The 20,530-nt window shown below is 44.0% G+C and overlaps 1 protein-coding gene across 2 annotated transcripts in view; it reads right to left on the bottom strand.

Moving 5' to 3' along the window:
* Positions 1-2,224: 2,224 nt before the first annotated feature.
* Positions 2,225-20,530, bottom strand: part of pcdh10b (protocadherin 10b) — a 24,224-nt gene continuing 5,918 nt past the window's right edge. The window contains exons 2-5 of one of the 2 annotated variants that reach the window (XM_020919988.2): positions 17,795-17,853; positions 15,947-16,053; positions 6,583-6,737; positions 2,225-2,319 (exon numbers count right to left, since the gene is read on the bottom strand). In XM_020919988.2, the coding sequence (XP_020775647.1) occupies positions 2,266-2,319; positions 6,583-6,737; positions 15,947-16,053; positions 17,795-17,853 (375 nt within the window). In that variant the 3' untranslated portion in view covers positions 2,225-2,265. Of the gene's footprint in view, positions 2,320-6,407; positions 6,738-15,946; positions 16,054-17,794; positions 17,854-20,530 lie in introns of both variants that reach the window. The other variant, XM_055159382.1, reaches the window with a different exon arrangement.

The following is a 20,530-nucleotide window of genomic DNA, read 5'->3' as shown; positions in this document are numbered from 1 at the left end:
ATAGACAAGATAAAAGTCTGAATTTTGTGAATGCAAGAACTTGAGTGGCAACAAAGCAGCTCTCATTGAGTAAAATTTGTAGAACTGTGTGTCCTCCCTCAATGAAGACCTGCTTTCACCAAAAAAAAGCAGATAGGGTGGTCTGAGTGGTTCTCTGCTAAAAATATTTGTACAGACAGAGGCACCATCATCTAAACAATGAGCTTTTTATTCCAAAGCAGACGTGAGGAGATGGACGGGAGTGAGGAGGAGGAGGAAGTGAACCACCCCAAAAGACACACCCCCTGCCTGCGCGGTGAGTGAAAAAGCAAACCAAGAATCCAACACAGATATAGATTTATATAGAGATTTCAATATTAAGCTGCAAAGGTCTGAAAAGAGTACAGTAAACACTGGTCACACATGATAGAAAGGACTGGTACTGTGAGGCCAGCTGCCGGACACGCACCACCACAGCCTTCCATTCAACACAGCAAAAACACCATAGGGAGGAGAAAGCCAGTGTACAAACTTAAAGGTGCACTTGGTCACTTTTCTGATGGAGGATCAGCCGTCCTGTTTGTCTCCATGGAGATGTTAGCACTTTGTCTGGAATCATTAGAATCAGAATAGCTTTATTGTCATTGTCAGCGAACAAAATCACAAACTAGGTCCCACAGTATGGAATTAACCTCATCTATCTCCATGGAGACGAGCCAGAGACACCACCAGATCAAGTTCCAGGACAGGTCTGCGGAGAGGGAACCCTACCCAAATGTGACTTTTTGGAGCTTTCTACAATGTCATACTGTTCCCTCATCAAACACATGCCGGAATAGGTTTTATTATTTCATCCATGTTTGAGTAATCTAGTGATCTCTCATGGGTCCTGCTGGATGAATCTGTACAACGCTTAACCCAGACGTCTACATCACCCGTTTCCATGTGTGCATAAATATACAAAAGTATTATACCAAAGAATACACTACAACTTCACAAACCTGATGCGACGTGCTGATTGTGTTGTGATAGCACTCTGAAGGGGGAGTGACTTTGTGTGGGGAGCAAAGGATGCAGGTAACATGGTGATCTGTTATATGAATATGTAATGTGTTAGCAGTTAATACCCCAGAAAAAAGATGTGTGTATTTCAAAGTATTTGTACAAGCAGTAAAAACACCACTAATTCAATCAGTTCATGTTTAATTAATGCCATACTGTGAAAATTTTCAGGCACAGCCATAACAACACTATAATGAGAAATCCACCAGAAAAATCACATAGTGCACCTTTAAGGAATATAGTTCACAAATTAATCACATTTGAGCTTCACTTAAACAAAACAGTTCAAATTGGCCATTGTTTAAAAAAAATTACAAGGTTCAAACCCGATCGTGACTTTTACAATATAAAAATTCTTTGATTGTTAAATGAGTCACTTGTTTATACTGACAGGTGAGGAGGGGAGGCGTGCGTCCGACAGCGTGTGCCCTCTGCTTGCGTTGGCCCCTGAGCCGAGCTGGGGGCCCGAGCCGACAGAGGGGAGCAGGGGATGGGGGTGGGGCTGGGTCCTGTACAGGTAAAGGGCTTCTTCTGTGGCTCCTCTCTCCGGCGCTGGCGTCTCTTCCACCGCCCCCTACAGTCCGCTCCAGCACAGCACACCAGCTCGGAGAAGGACCCAGCGTGGCGCGAATGACCGCTAACTCAAAGTGTGAAGTACTTCTAACCTTCTGCTTGTACAGGTCGATGCAAATATACAATGATTACAACCGTCAAAACAACGTCCCCAAGGCATGTGACCCAATACACTCCCAGTCATTTACATCCAAACATATCCAGGGGGACTGGGTTGACATCTCGGGCAGAAGTGGTACGGTGATGGCTCTCCAGTACTCAGACCAGTGAAGCATTTGGTATTCTTCAACATATGGCTGTTTCTGACGGGACAAGACTCTGCGGTGGTCCCATGGCGGTCCCATGGCGGTGTCTGGCGAGCTGAAGTGTGTGACGGGCGGTGGAAGCAAGGCCATGAGTCCTCCACTTAGTATAAAAAAAACTGTCACTCGTGAGTCCAGTGCTGTAAACAGGCACACCAGATCAACAAACAGGCGCGTGATTGGTCCCTCCACTACAGCTCTCCACGGTGGGGCGTAGAGTCCGGCTCCGCCCCGCTCTCCCCGTGTTCCCAACAGCACTCCAGGGCTGGCAGTGGTCCCGCTGAGGGGCTCCCGGAGGCCCCTGGTACTGTGTACATACTCTGTGTGGGCCGGGGCTGATTGTGCAAAGTCACGCTGTGTCTGGGATGTCCATGCGGAATGAGCTAGCAAAGCCTTTTCCTCTCTGCAACAAACAGAAAAAATACATTAAGCACAAGCTCATTCTGTTCCAAGGGAAAATGCTCAGAGTCCCTTAGTGCCATAACGAGGTCTCTTGAGTTCTGTACATTGTGCTGTGTACATTTCAGAAGGAAAGTCCATGGGCGTTTGGAATGTTGAATTTCCAAAATAGAAAATAGGATGTGAATAAAAGCAAATTTTTGAGCGCCTGCTGACCAGCTCACACATCACGGCCACCGCACACTCAGTATGCACACAGTCACAGTTCCACACTTAATGGACGTTTCATTTTCTTCTTTATTTCCATGATTATTTACACAGTAGATTTTCATTGAAGGCATCAAAACTATAAGTGACACACGTGGAATGTAGCAAACAAGAAACTCAGAAGAACTCAAAACATGTTTTAGATTGAAACCATTTAAAATAGCCTCCACCCTTTGCTTTGAACCCAGGTTTGCACTTTTGGCAGACCTTAACCCTGACGCAGCACAGCTGAAGCGAAAACCATTTCAGGAAACTTCAACATGAAGCTCATTAAGAGAAGGACAAGGGTGTGCAGCACTGTCCACAAAGCAAAGGGAGGAGACTTAAAAACATCTTTGTTTCTTTGCTACATAATTCCATATATCATCCATCATATTTATTTTGTGTTCTGGGTGCATCTAAAGCAGTACACAAAGAGAAAAAACATGAATGAGAGGGTGTGTCCAGACTTTGGGCTGATCATTGGGTTAGAGGAAATTTGACTGAAATGTCTTTGAAAAGAGGGCAGGAGTGTGTTATAGACCACTATTACACCATATCAGGCAAGTTTATATTATATTTAACGTAATTACAAGGATTTTACTGAAGATTTTTACTTTGTTTTTCTCCTTTTGAGCTTTTGGTGAAGATTATAAGTGTACTTCCTTGGACATGGGCAGCAGATGTAACATCCTTGGAGGTAAGTTCATAACTGTTACCTAGCAACCACAGTGTAAATAACAGCTAAAAGCCCGTCCAATTTACACAGTTCATGTGCTTCAGCTTTCTGTTTACTGTGAGAACAAAAATGTGTGGCCTCATGCTCCATTGGGCCACTGCAGTACAGCCACCAGCTTTCACTCACATGTGACTGACTGCAGTTTGCAGTGACAAAATGATTCCTTACATATCAGGCATTCTGGGCATCCTCATTTTTCAGTGAGTTTAAAAAAGCCAGACCAGTGCAGAGTTTTACTGTGACCCTAATAACAATTAGCACACTAACATACAGTTTGTGATAATGAAGCTCTTCATAATGACATGCAAACAGTACACACTGGACTTATTTTGACCTCAACATCTGCTTAGACAATATATATCAGGTTGAGAGACGGGGATGAGACGGACTGATGTGGGGTGATTTGGGGTGAGGAAGTGGAGCATCCTCGTGTGTGTGTGTGTGTGTGTGAACAGGGCTGTGGGAAATGTGTCAGGGGATCACTATAACTGAATATGGCACGGCCAATTTATTTAGGACAAGCGCAAATGGGCGGAGGAGCAGATAAAAGACAAGCATCCCACTGTCCCCCACAGCCCCCACACCCACACCCCCCTCCTCTGCACCCCTGGAGTCTAAGGGGGTAATCACGGGCCCCTCCCTGACCCCAGGCCTCACAACAAACCGCTCTTTCTATCCCGGCTCCTGATAAGATTAAGGGCCCTCGGCCTTTTCAGTATCATTCCTCTAGTACACACACAGAGCCCCACCCTAGTCTGCCCCGGGGCCATTGTCCTCCCTGTGTGCGGGGCCCTCATTAGCATAGGGCCTGTGATCCTCTCGGAGCCCCTCTTGGAGCCCCTCTGTGAAGCCACCACAAGGGCACTGTTCATGGGAAACGCTGACATTATTGTGGGTGCCATGGAGACCACAAACGCACTCGTCACCAGCCCAGTGAGGGACAAACCAGACTGAAGTATGAACAACAGAAGCTTTCATTTAAAGGGCCTCTACATGTTTCCCATATAGATGAGCAGAGTCTGCCTTGCCCCAGATATAAGCTGCTCTTGATGTCAGAATAAGTCTGCTGTTTACTGTCCACATCTAATTATAAAATGTTTTATTGTCCAATAATTAGAAGTGCACATTAAAATGTTAGTTATTAGCTTTACTGTTAGGGCAAAACTCTGCTCTGATCTCTAAGAACTGAAAACTCTTCATAAACTCATCGTGGTGAATAGTCAGGATGCTCAGAATGTGTAAGGAAGTGAGGACCACCGCAAACCATTAAAAAATTAATTAGTTCTGGTTTGCAAAGTTTTTGTCCAGACGCTAACCTACCTAGGAGTCTGTGAACACTAAAGACTCAAAGTCTACACGGACACATGACCTGGCACTGAAATATAGTGAGAATGTTGTTTCCGGTGTTTTCTACATATTGCTAAACACCATGACGTGTTCTCACAGCCTCATGTCTCGTTATGTGCTGTCACCGTGTGTTCTAGTGGAGGGTTTGGTGACGTCCCTGAGCAGCAGTCAGAGAGACGTTAGTGATGTTAGCTACAGATCAGTGCCAGCTTAGTCATGTGTGATAAAACATATGCTTTACTCTGTTAGCTTTGTAACATTTAACCGAGCCTCACAGCGGCACTGGACAGACGAGGTAGTAATGCAGAACATCATTTAACTTCATGCTCCACTATGCCCACTGAGGCAAGCACAGCCGTCATCTGCACATTTGACTGATGTCATAGACATAGAACAGGAGATCTCACATTGACAACCGCCATCTACTGGAACAAATGTGTCAACAAAGCCACCATCTTAGTACAGGTACTTTGTACAGGGAGCTTTGTTATGGTTCCGAGTGTCAGAACAGGCCTGGAGATGCGCCCGCACAGACCATCGGGTAACAGCAGGCGAAAGGACCAGTGCAAGTCTCTCAAGTCCAAGATTAGTTCTAGTTTAGCCCTGGTTTAGTCCTGGTTTAGCCCTGGTTTAGTCCTGATTTAGACCTGGTTTAGTCTTGATTTAGACCTGGTTTAGTCTTGGATTAGACCCGGTTTTAGTCCTGGTTTAGTCCTGGGTATAGTCCTGGTTCAAACCTGGTTTAGTCCCAGATCACTCCTGGTTTACTCTTGGTTTAGTCTGTATGTGGCATCTTCCCTCAATGATTTAAAAAAAAAAAAAAAAAAAAAAAGAATTTGGTCAAATGCTGTTCAGTGACTTCAGATCATGGAAGCCCTGGGTGCGGTATTAACACACGGCAAGAGTCTGACCACGAGCTGTACCGTTCTATATCTATGGACTGATGTTTGACAGTGTCAGCTGTGCGTGCTGGGCCGTGCTTCTGTGCTCTGATAATGCAGCTCATTGTGTGTAATGAAAAAGGACCTCTCAAAGCGCCGCTCCACATTCTAATATCCTGTGCACGCTGATGGAGCCTCTATCTGGACTTAAAACTGTTGTTTTCTGGGAAATGGGCCATTTTGCAGTCCTCACTTATCTCCACTGTTTTGATCCAGTGCTCCAGACTGAATGAGAATGAGATGTTGTGCTCCTCTGATTAAAAGCAGACATTTTAGTGCATCAGTGTCTGTACCATGGAGCAGCCATTTTAATTCCACTCAGATCCAGCTGCCTGCACCAGCACACTTCACAATGGCCTTTGTGGAGTTTCAGTCAGAGTCCTGGGGCTGGTACCTGGGCACATGACTGTGCACGTGACTGTGCACGTGACTGTGCCCGTGACTGTGCACGTGACTGTGCTCGTGCATGTGTGTATGTGTGTGTGAGAAGGGGGTGAAACGTGCAGGTGATAGCAGGATGAGGACATGACAGACATGTTGGAAAATTGGGAAAGGCTTCAGAGGAAAGGATTTAAAGGGTTTGAGAAAATATAATTCTATAAAGATTTGGATCAACAGATGGATCAAAGCAGCTGATTTAGCTCTGTCTCCCATACTGAATGCACACCCAACATTTCCAGAATGATTTATAAGTCAAAGTCAAGTCCCATCAGGTCAGCACAGGCCTCATGGTCCTTGTAAAGAAACTGCTCATGATTCTGGATATGTTGCTGTGGCGCTGGGATGGGGAGACAGAGGGGACACTATTATCATACTCACTCAAATAGGCAGGGGCAAAGGGCACTCTGGAGCTGGGCCTGTAGGCCTCCAGCGGGCTCCACAGGGGGGTACCATGCTGCGGGCTGGGGAGGTGCTGATGGAGGTGATTGAGGGGCATCTCTTTGCCAAAGGTGGAGAATGACTGATCGGCCGTGAGCTGGGGACAGGCTAATACCTCAGTGTCTGGGACAGCGTCCATGCCGGGCACGTGGAGGTTACTGCGGTAGTCTGAGCCCTGGCGCTCAGCGGGCACAAAGGAGGGCATCCAGCAGCGGTCCGAGTGACCCAGCGCCTTGCACTCCTCTGTGCAGTTAGAGAACAGGTCTGCCCCTGCAAAAGGACAGTGACACTGCATGAACAATCACACATAACACACACAGGGACACAGGGACACAGTCACTGTGATCCTATAGTATGGCTCCAGGACACTATGGCTCCTCCACTATGGCTCCAGGACAAATTGCCTGAGCTGAAAAGGAAACAGTGAACTGTAGATCTTCAAAACCTGTAGCATTTCCTTTTGACGTTATTTGCCATGTGTTAATCATATCTGTTCAGAGAGCCAGAGCTTCTCACAGGGTCACTGAGTGTGTGGATGCTGTACGCACAATCACACACACAAGTGCACACACACACACACACACACACACTCGCCCATACAGTCACACAGTCACACACCACAAGTCCAGACCAGTGCTTTGCATTCACACACATTTCCATACTCAAATGTTCCTCGGAAGCTTCCCAGGACCAGGGTTAGGCACAGGCAAATTGTGGAAGTGCAGCGACCACAGCTCACACACACACACACACACCACACACACACCACCCACACACACACACACACACACACATCACACACATCACACACACACACCACACACATCACACACACCACACACACACACACCACACACACACACACACACACACACATCACACACACACACACACACACACACACACACACACACATCGCACACATCACACACATCACACACACACACATGCACACATCACACACATCACACACACACATCGCACACATCACACATCACACATACACACACATCACACACACACATCACACACATCACACACATCACACACACATCACACACAAATCACACACACACATCACACACATCACTCACACACAGCTCACACACAGCTCACACACACCTCACACAGCTCACGCCCCAGGCAGTGAGAAGGGATTGTGAGGGCATGGGCCTGGGGTTGGGCCTGGGCCTGGGGCTGGGGCTGTGTGGTGCTTCAGGTCTAGGTGACTGTGCTGCTCTTACAGCCCACATCAGCTTTAGCGTGTGGACAGACATTCACAGGTACTTTGTTAACATGGTGCATTGTCTGAGTCTTTTCATGGTCCTGTGCATGAATGAGCTCCGAGCTTCAAAGAGCTTCAAAGCGTGTGGTGGAGGTGCTGCAGGTGCGACGTGTACAGACCGGCACGTTGGCTGTCCTGGATTACCCAGCATTCCCTTTGTGCAGGTATTTGTGCAGGTGTGGGGCAGGAGCAGTAGACTGGTGCTGCTCCCTGTGGTGACGGCTCCACCAGCTGCAGCTCTGTGTGCGAGTGCGAAACGAACATGTCGCACCATTGCTCCACATGTGTGAGCCTCTGTGCCATGTTTGTCAGGCCTATGTGTGTGTGTGTGTGTGTGTGTGTGTGTGTGTGTGTGTGTGCGTGTGTGCGTGTGTGTGCGTGTGTGCGTGTGCGCGCGTGCGCGCGTGCGAGTGTGTGTGTGTGTGTGTGGGTGTGTGTGTGTGTGTGTGCTTGTATGCCTGTGTATGCCTTTGTGTGTGTGTCTGTGTCTGTGTGTGTGTGCGTGTGTGTGTCTGCGTGTGTGTGCGTGTGTGTGAAGTCCAGGCTGAGCTGTCCAGTGATCCTCCAAAGGAGATTAGGCTGTGTCTGCAGCGCTCAGCACACGGGGAATTTGCATTGTTACAAAGCCCATTCATTTGGCCATCGCTAACAGCCTGGAAAAGTGCCCAGTCTCTTAACAACAGAAATCCATATGTATAAATATGTTCACAGAATTATAGTAAAGCACCAAGACCAAACATGTGCCCAAAAGAGCCACACACACTGACAGAGTGTGAACATCATACGGCTCATGTTGGGAAAGTTCATCTCAGCTGAAGGTGTGTCATTTCAATCGTAGAAAAAAACCCCAAAGAGGTGTTTGTGTGTTTATGTATGTGTGTGTGTGTGTGTGTGTGTGTGTGTGTGTGTGTGTGTGTGTGTGTGTGTGTGTGTGTGTGTGTGTGTGTGTGCGTGCGTGCGTGTGTGTGTGTAGGTGTGTGTGTGTGTGTGTGTGCGCTACATCTGAGCAATTAATAGAAAGATGGGAGACGGTGAATCAGTCATATCTAATGGTCAATAATGAGAATGAGGTTATAGGTTCGAGAATGGAGAGGTCCACACCAGACCTCTGTTAGAAAATCATCTGGAACGGAGCAGAGTTAAGACTTTGGAGGAAGAAATGCGATACATTTTTTTGTGTTAAATGACAAATAGAAAATTAAAAGAGCACTGTTTGTGTTCATGAAATCAATGCTGAGAGACATTTTTATTTTTAAAAAATCTAATCAATCAATCTAATCTAATCAAAAATCAAAATTGAAAAAAAAGTGATTTGTGTGTGTGTGTGTGTGTGTGTGTGTGTGTGTTTGGGGGTGCGGGGTGTGACCCTGGCTCCACTCCTCGGCTCACATCAGCATGCAGCTCTGGGCAGCACTGGCCCAACCTAAAGAGCCTATAATAACCTTCACTTGGTAATTGGTATGCAGAGGTCTGAGGAATGAATTAGTGATCAGCGAGCTGTTACTGCGGCGATAACGTGCCACGCAGGCCTGAGGAGGAATTTATCAGACGACGGCCCCTCCCCCTCCCCTCTGCGCCGCTCCACCGCTACAAAAGTGTCCGACTGAGAGAGGGGCCATTATTTCACATGTTTTTACTCAAACGTATTATAACTAATGTTGTCACGATACTAACATTTCAAACTCTATACCAATTCCAGTACCACAATGAAAATGAAATGGGAAAAAAAAACTCTCTTTCTTTAGACAATACAATGTAGGAAAGGTTCAGGAAAGGTTCATTTCTGTCCTGTGAGTGTGACTTTCTTAGTATCGTTAAATGTTCAGATGAGACAGTTCTCAAATGCATTTGTGTTTGCTTCACATGAGCAGTGTTGGGAAGGTTACTTTTAAAATGTTACTTTTAAAATGTATTCCCCTACAGATTACAGATTACATACCCCAAAATGTAGTTTGTAATGTGATCCATTAAATTACTTAAAGTGAGTAATGTAATCTGAATACTTGGGATTACTTTGATATTGTTACGCGAGAAAACATGGTCCACACATGGCACACAGGAGGACGGCGGTGTCCGTGCAGTACGGAAGGAGACATGGTCTGCACGTTCTCAGGTTGATAACGATGATGAAGGTGTGTGTTTATGTGTGTTTGTGGGTGTTTGTGGGTGTTTGTGTGCATGTCCCCTCGTGTGGTAGGTTACTGTAAGACAGAAGCCTTCTGGAGAATATCATGAGCCTATGCAGGTTGTTTTCTCCATTGCCAATAGCTCCAGTTTGACATTTAACTTGTAGGTTATTTTATATCTCACGTCGGGAGAAGTGGGTGGTCGGCGTGCTCCCATGTACCCCGCCCACCATAGGCCCGTCCCTCTCTTCTTTAAATACAAAGTGATGTCTGAATTTCCAAGACACAAATGTGTTTTTGCCCGTGCACTGCTGGTTCTGTTCTACTCGCTCCTCGACCTCGTCCATTGTGTGACCGACGCCACCAACATTAACATGACGTTTACATCGCTCTTATGGTGCGTTCTGTTTGGGTTTCCGGCAATGAGTGGATTATTTACCAAAATAAATTTACAAAATTTAAATAAGAGGTCGAGCCCAAAATGTGTAAACAGGAAAATACCGCCATGTATTTTATGTATGTATTTATTTCAACAAAGTAACTGTAATCCAATTACCTCTCATTGAAACAGTAACTGTAACTGAATACAGTTACTCATAATTTGTACTCTGATTACGTAACACTGGTACATGTAATCTATTACTCCCCAACACTGCATATGAGCTGATGAGAGAGTGACACTGGGCTCACTGCTACTGACAAACTCATTGGACAGAGCGCTGCAGACACACCACACACAGCCAAGATACTATCAAATTAATGCATTAGTCTTACACAAGACGCTCAAAGTCACTTTACAATTTCCTGCATAATTCATTCACTCCGTACACAGTGGTGGTAAGATACTATTGGTAGTTTTCAGACTCTAGAATGTGATGATGTCGTACTCGCACGCAGGGGCCAAGGGCCAGTTTTCCCTGTTGATTACATTGTACTTTGCCATAAAATATCCAAAAGGTAAATGCACAAATGTTCAACTTGGTATTTTCTATTATAGACCAAATCCAAGAATTAAGCGTATTTTGACATAATTTTGCGTTTTTACAATTTTTAATTAATATTGGGCCATAGAATGCAGTGATGTTATCTGAAACTCAGCAGTTATAGCCACAGCTGCCCTGGGGCAAACAGAATCAAAGCTACAAATCTGTTCCTTCGGCCCCTCTGTCCACCACCATCACTAATTCACACCCTACTTTCATACTACGCAATGTGGGTGAAGTGTCTTGCCTAAGGACACAGCAATGCTTTTGTCATTGGCGGCCCACTATGACACCTGATTTCCCCAATGGTACTCCATCCAAGTACTAACCAGGCTGTGTCCTGTCGATTTGAGCTACTCATCGATTCGAGTTTCCTGACACTACTGTGTGTGTGTGTGTGTGTGTGAGCACGACCCCCAAGCATTGTTCCAGTTTATGTTGTCAATCTGAGCTCCCGAGGCGGAAGTGAAGTAACAAGTGACATTTTAAAAGTGTATTGGTTTTATTGTCTGTTTGTTCAGTTAAACATTGACGTGTGTGTGTGTGTTAAATTTGAGGCAGAAAACCTACATTAGATGATTGAATAGTTTGGATTTAATATTTGATTTTATTATTTTCATTATATCGTATTTTATTTTGTTTCCATGTTTAGAAAACATTGTAACTTTGTTTAGAAAGGTGCTGTAGAAATAAAATATCACTATATTATAACAGGAAATTCACACTGTAGCCTGTGATATTTATTTAATATAAAGATTTCAGTGTTTCCAGTCATTTCTTTCTCTTCTATAGTGGGAGCCTTATTTGATAGAAGATATCAGCCTGTCAAAATGAGCTCCTCTACCCAAATTCAGCTAAATAGTGAAAAATGGACATTCTACGGTGGGAGCTTTATTCCATGGCTAAATTATCCTGTTATATGTGCTCTCTTTAGTCGGAGCCTATTTGAGCAGAATACAACTGTCCAAATGAACTACCTATGCAGATTCATATAAATGAGTTGAAATTTGACGTAACTAAGGTATAAAGTGTGATCACCGTGTGTAAACAGCATCAAACCTGCATCTCTAATCCAAAGAAATATGTTGTAAAACTGGGGAGGTCAGGCTTTATTGGATCTATACAACTCTACAACTTAAAATGTAAAGTAGCTTATTTCGACTGGGTAGTGTCAATCAATAGACGTCACTGTCGATTTAGGCTGCATTTCGACGGGGCAGTCCATTTCAACAGAACACCAGCCCTGCTGAGCTTCTGCGGAGGTTTAGCCACAGATATCTCTTATCTTATCTGGTGGTGGAAACAGTACTGGAAAGGTGTACTCAAGTAAAAGTACAATAATATGTAAGGTTGTCAAATGTATCAAAAATCTGATACTAAACAACACCAAAAACTAGTATCAAATCAATCAAAAATAGGCAGAAATAGACTAGTATACACCCATGGACCACTATGGAACCTACTGGACCACTGAGGATCACACACGAGTCCGGTCAAGTGGTAACGGAGGGAAACGGGCAGATTTTTGACATTCAAATGTCTCTTATTCAGAAACTAGAGGGACTATTGAAACAAGTAAAGTATCAGAATGTAGGAAAGAGTTACACTCCAACAGGGTCAAGTTAAACCTGTGATATTCTTTCAAGTTGTTGACAAAAAATTTAAAAACTCATGTCGGTAACGGAGGGAATGAAATATGCAGCACTTTTTGGGCAATAAATCCAAACAGTGATAACTCTTGGTTCTCACTTACATATCCTTAACAAACTGGTTTGAATATTTGCTTCATATAGTTTTCTACCATATGGTACAAGATTAGGTTGAAAAACCTCTTACTTTTTGACTAATGAGAATTTTTATGAAGAAAAGTCATGGTAACGGAGGGAAAAGTAACAGAGGGAAAATTGTTCAAACAAGTAGAAGGTGCAGGATTTTACATCATTTGTCAACTTTTTTCTTCTGAATACTTTAATATTACTTCAAAATGAAAAGTAACTATTTCTATAAAATATGTCAGTCCTTCCAAGCAAATTTTTTTCATTTTAAATACTTTTTTTTTTTTAAAAGCATGTACCTTCATCAACAGTTCAAAGATGGAATAACACAAGATATGATGAAATACATCCATTTATTGACATGATTTGCAGGTCTTTGAAATTTGGGAAATAATTTTTGTTCCATGTTTCATACATGGTCTGTTTAAAATGTATGGAACTTTAGAACCAAAAATGGTACAGAAAAAAGGTCAACAGAATTGAATTTTTGGCCTTGCTATTTACTTCTGCTTGACCGGGCCCATATATAAGAACACATGGGAATAGAAAAGAAAGTTTGATCGAGTCTATTCCTGAGTATTAAAATGGAGTTTGAGATTTTAGTATCGTGACAGCATTCGGCCCTCACCACTTTAAAAGAGTCTATACAAAACACTCGTCATGTTGCATATGTTAAAAATCACTATTTGGATGTGATGTAGTTAAGATGGAGGAAATGTCCCCTGCGTATGTGTGTGTGTGTTATGGTGTGTGTGATGGTGTGTGTGTGTAGAGCAGGGAGCATTAGCGTGTGGACAAATGAATGGTGTCTTTAGTGTGCAGCACAGAGCGGACTGGCCGTGCTACAGGAGCCTCTTACAAAGCGTCTCACGTCCCTAGGGCCCTGCTCCCACATCACTGACATTAACAGCACTCAGATTTACCACCGCATCCCAGGGCAGTGAAGCAGCCTCACAGAGCACACGCACGCACAAACAACCTCACAGAACACACACGCACACACACAAACAACCTCACAGAACACACACACACACAACCAGCCTCACAGAACACACACACACACACAAACAACCTCACAGAACACACACACAAACAACTCACAGAACACACACACACAAACAACCTCACAGAACACACACACACACAACACACCTCACAGAAACACACACACACACAACACTCACAGAACACACACACACACACAAAACAAACACACACAAACAACCTCACAGAACACACACACACAAACAACACAGAAACACACACTCACACAACAACACAGAACACACACACACACCTCACAGACACACACACACACACACAAACAGCCTCACAGAACACACACACACACACAGAACACACACACACACACAAACAACCTCACAGAACACGCACACACACAAAACAACCTCACAGAACACACACACACACAAAACACCTCACAGAACACACACACACGCACACACTCACAGAACCTCACAGAACACACACACACACAAACAACCTCACAGAACACACATACACACACAAACAGCCTCACAGAACACACACACAAACAGCCTCACAGAACACACACACACACAAACAACCTCACAGAACACACACGCACGCACAAACAACCTCACAGAACACACAACACAAACAGCCTCACAGAACACACACACAAACAGCCTCACAGAACACACACACAAACAGCACACAACACACACACACACACAACAGCTCACAGAGCACACACACACACAAACAACCTCACAGAACACACACACACAAACACCTCACAGAGCACACACACACACACACACTCACAGCCTCACAGAGCACACACACACAAACAGCCTCACAGAGCACACACACACACACAGCCTCACAGAGCACACACACACACACAAACAACCTCACAGAGCACACACACACAAACAGCCTCACAGAGCACACACACACACACAACCTCACAGAGCACACACACAACCTCACAGAGCACACACACACACACAAACAGCCTCACAGAGCACACACACACACACACAACCTCACAGCACACAGACACAACAACCTCACAGAGCACACACACACACAAACAGCCTCACAGAACACACACACACACAAACAGCCTCACAGAGCACACACACACAAACAAGCCTCACAGAGCACACATCACACAAACAGCCTCACAGAGCACACACACACAAACAGCCTCACAGAGCACACACACACACACAAACAGCCTCACAGAGCACACACACACACAAACAGCCTCATGGAGTGCATCACAACAGGTTCAATAACTGCTCACACATACATACACACACACACAGTACACACAGTCTCACACAAGCACACATACACACACTCGCACAGTTTCACACATCCTTATATTACACTGACATTCCTTTCATTTCCAGGAGGGATTTTTTGTTTGTGTGTTTTTTGGTCAGTTTGGTTTCTTAACAAAGAAGCGTTCATGTGGAAACAACAAAACTGTCCAATAAACACACAAAATGTTCTTTTATTTCATTTCACGGTTCATGACCTGCCTCCATAGACAATGTCATTTCAAAGGCCGTTTGCTCAAAATGCATTTTTATCCCATAAAGACATTAGAATATAAAGTAGCACCTACACACATGCCAAACTTTACAGTCTTGTATTTAACAAGATTTTGATAATATTTTCATATTTAATTCCAAGGCTGATTTATTAAAGTTTTAAGTTTTAAAAAATGAGGAAAAATGAATTTATTCTCTAATATGAATATAATATAACAAAATAAATCAATAACTTTAAGCTTAGCTCTTTCTGTCATGCCCCAAAAATTGTAAATTTTTTCGACACTACGCACTGCACACTACACACACTACACTGCACACTACACTGCACACTGCACACTACACACTGCACACTACACACACTACACTGCACACTACACTGCACACTGCACACTACACACTGCACACTGCACACTACACACTGCACACTACACTGCACACTACACTGCACACTGCACACTGCACACTGCACACTACACTACACTGCACACTACACTGCACACTGCACACTACACTACACTACACACTACACTGCACTGCACACTACACTACACACTACACTGCACACTACACTGCACACTACACACACTACACTGCACACTACACTGCACTGCACACTACACTACACACTACACTGCACACTACACTGCACACTACACTGCACACTATACTATATACTATACACCAGTTGGGAGCAGACACATTGGCAGTAGCAGACACATAGCAGTACTAGTATGTGCAGTAGTGGGAGTATTTCTCACCAGAGGAGTGTCCCCGGTGTGTGGCGTCGTGGTCACTGTCCCCCTGCTCACTGTCTCCATGACCACTGTCCTTAGAGCTGACCAGGTCTGCCTCCTGGAACGCTGAGCTGTAACACACACAGAACACACACACACACACAGATGAGCAAAATTGTAGGCTACACACTCTCTCATTTATTGGTTTTCATGTTTATTATTTTCTCCATTTTGAACACACAGAAGATTACACATATATAATGTATGATCTATGGAATTATGAAGTAAGGGAAAAAATGTGAAATATCTTAAATTAAAAATTTTGTTTTATATTTTATATTTAAATCCTCCACCCTTTGTTTTCTTTGTTGACAATTAATATTCATATTAATATGAATATTAATATGTTTTTATAAATTATAACTATTGTGAAATTTAGGCAAGTTTTGGCACTTGCTTACATTATGGTAGCTAGGTAACACACCTTTATGTATGGCCTATCTGCTGCCCGCATTTAAAAATGAGATCTATAATTTTCCCCAAAAAAGATTTGTAGTGAATTCTTAAATCTAATAATGGGGATGGGCTAACTAGGGATGGGCTGAGTTCTCGGATCAAATTGCCACGAGACTGTGCACGCACAGGAAAAACCATCTCACCAGATTTCTTCCTCCGGCTTTACGTTTGGCACAGACATGAGGGTTATGCCTGCTCAAGCTCCAGAAAGTTGAATATCATAAAAGACTCCTTCACACAGAGACGTGTAGCGCACATATTCAGACAGAGAACACTTTAAACTCTGTCTCAGTTTTTATTTCGTAGAGATAGGATCAACACTGAGGCAGAGCTAAAGTTGGTTATAGAAGATGGTAAAATAATATGATCACATATTTCGCATCTAATTCACCTGCAAACTGTGCAGAGCATGCGGTGTTTTCCATATTGAACTTTGTTTGAAAAAAATCCACAAAGATATTTAGACCTTCTTCATCCATAATTTTAAAGTTTAAAGTAAGAAAGAAGGAGAGAGATGCGCTCCTCCTCTGTATCCCTCTGCACTGTGCATGTAGAGCAGCAGTAGAGGGAGAGAAGCACTTCAGTTTTAGCTTAATCATTTCAATAGTACAAATGAAGTGTAACAGACATATTGTATATTAAATGCATTGTAATAATCAGTAGTGATGCATGTGGGGGTTTACACTGCACAACTGGTGTTAAAAGTAGAAAAGCTGTTTAGTGCATTTAGGCAACGACATGAAAATGACTTAATTTTGTCTTCTTTTTTTTTTTTTTTTTTTTTTTTTTTTTTTTGATAGCTCTATCAGCACATAACCTATATTCAAAATACAATGTTATTTTAAAAATCCAATTAATCTCATCTTGTTCCCGTGGACCCCGATCTCGTGTCTCATCTCGTTCCATCCTCATGTGAACTACGTTTTAGAGAAACGAGTCTAACCTGTCGCATGCACTTAACACACATAATAACACGTGATATGCAAAATATACATGATATTTTCTATGTAAATCACACTATGTAAATGGACCTTGTTCAAATGCAGATTTGTGTTGTGAAGCATTTACCTTTTGGATATTTCATGGTAAAAAAGAGGCTTTTGTGGTCAAAACAGTGTGTCTGTGTGTACGGTGTGCAGTGTGTGTGTGCAGTGTGCAGTGTGTGTGTGCAGTGTGCAGTGTGTGTGTGCAGTGTGCAGTGTGGGTGTGCAGTGTGTAGTGTGTGTGTGCTGTGTGCAGTGTGCTGTGTGCAGTGTGCTGTGTGTAGTGTGCAGTGTGCTGTGCATAGTGTGCTGTGTGCAGTGTGCTGTGTGCAGTGTGCTGTGTGTAGTGTGCAGTGTGTAGTGTGCTTTGTACCTGTTTACTCGTCTGGGTCGGTCCACCAGGTAACTCAGCTCTGAGCGTGGGTGTTTAGTCTAAAACACAGAGGGCACAGTGTTTAGGGACATACACCGAGTGGGCACGAAAGCAGGCACAACCAGACACACACACACTGTCCTCAGAGCTGGCACAACCAAACACACACTGTCCTCAAAGCGGACACAACCACACACACACACTGTCCTCAGAGCAGGCACAACCACACACACACACTGTCCTCAGAGCGGGCACAACCACACACACACTGTCCTCAGAGCGGGCACAACCACACACACACTGTCCTCAGAGCGGGCACAACCAGACACACACTGTCCTCAGAGCGGGCACAACCACACACACACACTGTCCTCAGAGCGGGCACAACCACACACACACACTGTCCTCAGAGCGGGCACAACCACACACACACTGTCCTCAGAGCGGGCACAACCACACACACACTGTCCTCAGAGCGGGCACAACCACACACACACACTGTCCTCAGAGCGGGCACAACCACACACACACTTGTCCTCAGAGCGGGCACAACCACACACACTGTCCTCAGAGCGGGCACAACCACACACACACACTGTCCTCAGAGCGGGCACAACCAAACACACACACTGTCCTCAGAGCGGGCACAACCACACACACACACTGTCCTCAGAGCGGGCACAACAACACACACACTGTCCTCAGAGCGGGCACAACCACACACACACTGTCCTCAGAGCGGGCACAACCACACACACACACTGTAGGAGGGCCCAGCTCCACCAGGGGAGTATTTCCATCACAATGGGCCCAGGCTGTTTTGGGTGTTACACAGGTTTTGAAAGACACACCCAACGGTGTGTCAGCTGTCAAAAGACTGGAGAATCAATACAGATCAATGTTTAAACATTACTCAAAAGCACATACATGTAAATGAACCAGCATGCACAGCTGATCCTCACATTTTAACTTTGTTTCACGCTTATGTTTCACTTTTCAGTAGTAGCTTGCCACCACTGAGTGTGGAGTGAATGAATAATAAAAAAAAAAAGTAAAGCACTTTGGGTATCTTGAAAGGTGCTATATAAATGCAATGATTCATTAATTGATTCATTTATTTTTTTCCGTAAAAGCAAATACATCGCCGCAGAGCACATGCTGTAGTTTTGATCAATAACTTTACTCTTTTACTATGCAGTTACTTGTATGCAGGTGGAGGTTTATTATACGTTTGGCTGCATCTTTCCTCACATGTCGTCCACACTGTATTTATACACCACATTTGGGATTTACACTTTTACCAGGACCAAGGAGGAGGTTCGTGGAGTTTGGTTTATGTTCAACTTTACCTGGACACAGTAGACTTTGACTAAATGTGGATTTATTATTACGCACTTTAGCTTTAAGACACTGTAGATGGCCCGCTCTGAATATTGGATGTGTTTTCAGTTTCAGTTACATGGTTGGCATTATTTACATGCTGCCCCGTGTGCGTCGCTATTGGAGTGCTGCTGATTATCCAACGACTTTCAAAGTGGTCCCGTACTGGCCCTAAGGAAATGATGCTATAGTCACTACTTGCCTCAGGCTTACAGGTGAATTGGCTCAAATTACCTTGCATCAATTAAAAATGAACTTTTTACTGCAAGTTTTTAAAAAATCTACCTTGATAAAGCTAATATTTAATATTTAGTGTGTGGCTTTAAGGATCTTAGCATGAATAAAGACTTTAGAAAAAGACGTTAGAATGATGGTTCATTCTAACGTGTTAAACATGCACATATTTCAATTATTCACTGTACTGAGCACCAGTCTACGGCCCTTGATCAGCCCTCTGATTCGTCTGTGCTTAGATATGTGGCCCTTGATGAAAAAAGTTTCGACACTCCAGTTTTATAGGTTTCAGTGTATTGTTTTGTATCGTGCTTTTGTATATTTTGTGGGCGGAGCTGTGTACAGAATCTTACAGCTAACCATAAGAAGAGTTTGAACAGGGCACAGGAGAGATCACTAAAACACTCTAACAACTAACAACTTAACTATAACATGCCCCCTATTTGAGTAAACTTAGATCAACTAAACCCTGTGGAAAAATGTACTGTACTTAAGGGATAAAAATATAGTTCCCCCTCAATAGTAATAATAATGGATTTAGGTCCCAGCAATGGAGGAAGGTCCCCCCCGCACACACACACACACACGCACACACTAGTGCACATAGAAGTGCAGTATGTGAAGGTCAAAGGACACAGGTTAGGAACTGCTGGATTCTGTGACGTGAGCTGTTTGTTTTTCCTGTATCCATGAAGATCATGCATGAGGCAGAGGAACTAGCTCCGGATATTTGAGCTGCTACAGGATTTTTACTCCTTGTGTGGCAGCAAATGTGGCAGAAGACCTTCCACAGGAAATACTCCAAGAGTTTCCACAAGAAACACTTTGAGTGAACGAACCATATTGTCACCAATCGAAATACCAGAAGTAAGAATGAGGCCTTTCCTGTTGTGGTCACCTGGCTCCCCCTGGACTCTCCTGTGACGCTGCAGGACACTGAGGAGGGACACTTTGGGCTCTTCCACAGGATCTGCTGACCCTCCCTGACCAGTCCTCCTGTTAAACTGACCTGAGACCTTTGACTGAGACACAAAGGACACAGACACACAGTGGAAATGTTGCAGCAGTAAAACCTTAATTTCTCTCGGGATCAATAAAGTAAATCTCTGTTATGAGTGAAAC

This window comes from Boleophthalmus pectinirostris, unplaced genomic scaffold (assembly GCF_026225935.1).
Source record: "Boleophthalmus pectinirostris isolate CB_2022bp ecotype Guang Dong unplaced genomic scaffold, ASM2622593v1 HiC_scaffold_23, whole genome shotgun sequence".
NCBI lineage: Eukaryota > Metazoa > Chordata > Actinopteri > Gobiiformes > Gobiidae > Boleophthalmus > Boleophthalmus pectinirostris.
The sequence above is the reverse complement of the archived record's forward strand: the minus strand, read 5'-3'. Positions and strand labels throughout refer to the sequence as shown.